The following is a 1,577-nucleotide window of genomic DNA, read 5'->3' on the forward strand; positions in this document are numbered from 1 at the left end:
AACAAACAGTATAAGGAATTTTTTTTTTTATTTGACAGGATATTTCCGATACGATACTCACATCACTCGCATTTATTCGAGCTCTGTTTTCACCATTATTTAATTATATAAACAGAGTGCTACACACAAAAATTAATTATATACATACATACATACACACATATATATATATATATATATATATATATATTATATATTATATAATTATGCATATTTGAAAATGATATCTAGTTTATTCGATATTATTGCCTTCATACCATTACTTGAATTGTTTCCATTAGATCCTCTAATATTCCTAATAAATTTTTTAATTCTTGTAATAAATCCTATTTGTCTAGCAATAATGACATTGTAAATGGTTTTAATCAGTATTTTACTTCTGTTTTTAATTCTACTAACTCATTTTTTAATTTTAAGGATCCTCCTATGAGCACACTTCCAATCCCGGTTTTATCTGATGTTAACTTTACTGCTGACGACGTTGCACATGTAATTTCCTCTATAAAGTTGAATGGATCTTCAGGACCTGACAAGATAACACCAAAATTATTAAGACCTATCTCTAGCTCAATTTCAAATCCACTCTGGCTCCTGTTCCGCATATCACTTAGCCTTGGAGAACTACCGAAGGATTGGAAGTGTGCTCACGTTATACCAGTTTTTAAATCAGGGGACAAATCTCTTATAGAAAATTACAGACCTGTTGCTTTAACATCTATAATTTGTAAAATCATGGAAAAAATTTTAGTTAAATATTTGAATTATTTCCTTCTTGATAACTGTTAACTGAGCCCAAATCAGCATGGGTTCACTAAAAATAAATCATGCGTTACACAATTGACTAATGTTATTTATCACTGGTCAAAGTGTCTAGATAGTCGTAAACCTTGTGTCATAGATGCTCTATTTTTAGATATGAGCAAGGCATTTGACAAAATGCCGCATGACATACTTTTATCTAAACTCGCCAGAAACTATAATATTCAAGGGTCGGTTTGGCGATGGATATCTTCTTTTTTAACATCCAGAAAACAAAGAGTTTGTTTCAATGGTGCAATATCCAGTCACTTGCCTGTTACTTCAGGAGTGCCACAAGGTAGCTGTCTTGGACCTCTTCTTTTTAATTTATTTGTTAATGATATTTATTTCAATATTGATGCGAAATGTTATTTATTTGCCGATGATATTCTTATATTCAGACCTATTTTATGTGATAATGATGTTATTTTATTTCAGCAGGATATTAATCAAATTTACGATTGGTCTATCAATAATTCAATGATTTTTAATGTAAAGAAGACAAAGGTTATGCATATAACCAGAAAACGTAATTTTATCAAACCAATATACTTTTTAAATTCTGATCCAATTGAGTCTGTAACTAATCATAAGCATCTTGGAATTCATTTAAATAGTAAATTATCCTGGAACACTCAAATTGACAATATTATTTTAAGAGCAAATCGTATATATGATTGGCCTTATTTTTGCAATAGCTGGGGATAGCTCCACAGAAGCCCTTGTATGTCTTTATAAAGCTTTAGTTCTTCCAATTGTCGAATATGGATTGCCTGCGT

At 30.3% G+C, this 1,577-nt stretch overlaps 1 protein-coding gene across 1 annotated transcript in view; it reads left to right on the top strand.

Moving 5' to 3' along the window:
- The window catches only part of LOC117120942, a 6,940-nt gene extending 6,650 nt beyond the window's left edge, over nt 1-290 (top strand). The window contains exon 3 of the mRNA XM_033266040.1: nt 282-290. Within this exon, the coding sequence (XP_033121931.1) occupies nt 282-290 (9 nt within the window). The remainder of the gene's footprint in view (nt 1-281) is intronic.
- The last annotated feature ends 1,287 nt before the right edge of the window (nt 291-1,577 follow it).

Source organism: Anneissia japonica, unplaced genomic scaffold (assembly GCF_011630105.1).
Source record: "Anneissia japonica isolate Jap-2015-1 unplaced genomic scaffold, ASM1163010v1 scaffold1239_len605302_cov174, whole genome shotgun sequence".
NCBI lineage: Eukaryota > Metazoa > Echinodermata > Crinoidea > Comatulida > Comatulidae > Anneissia > Anneissia japonica.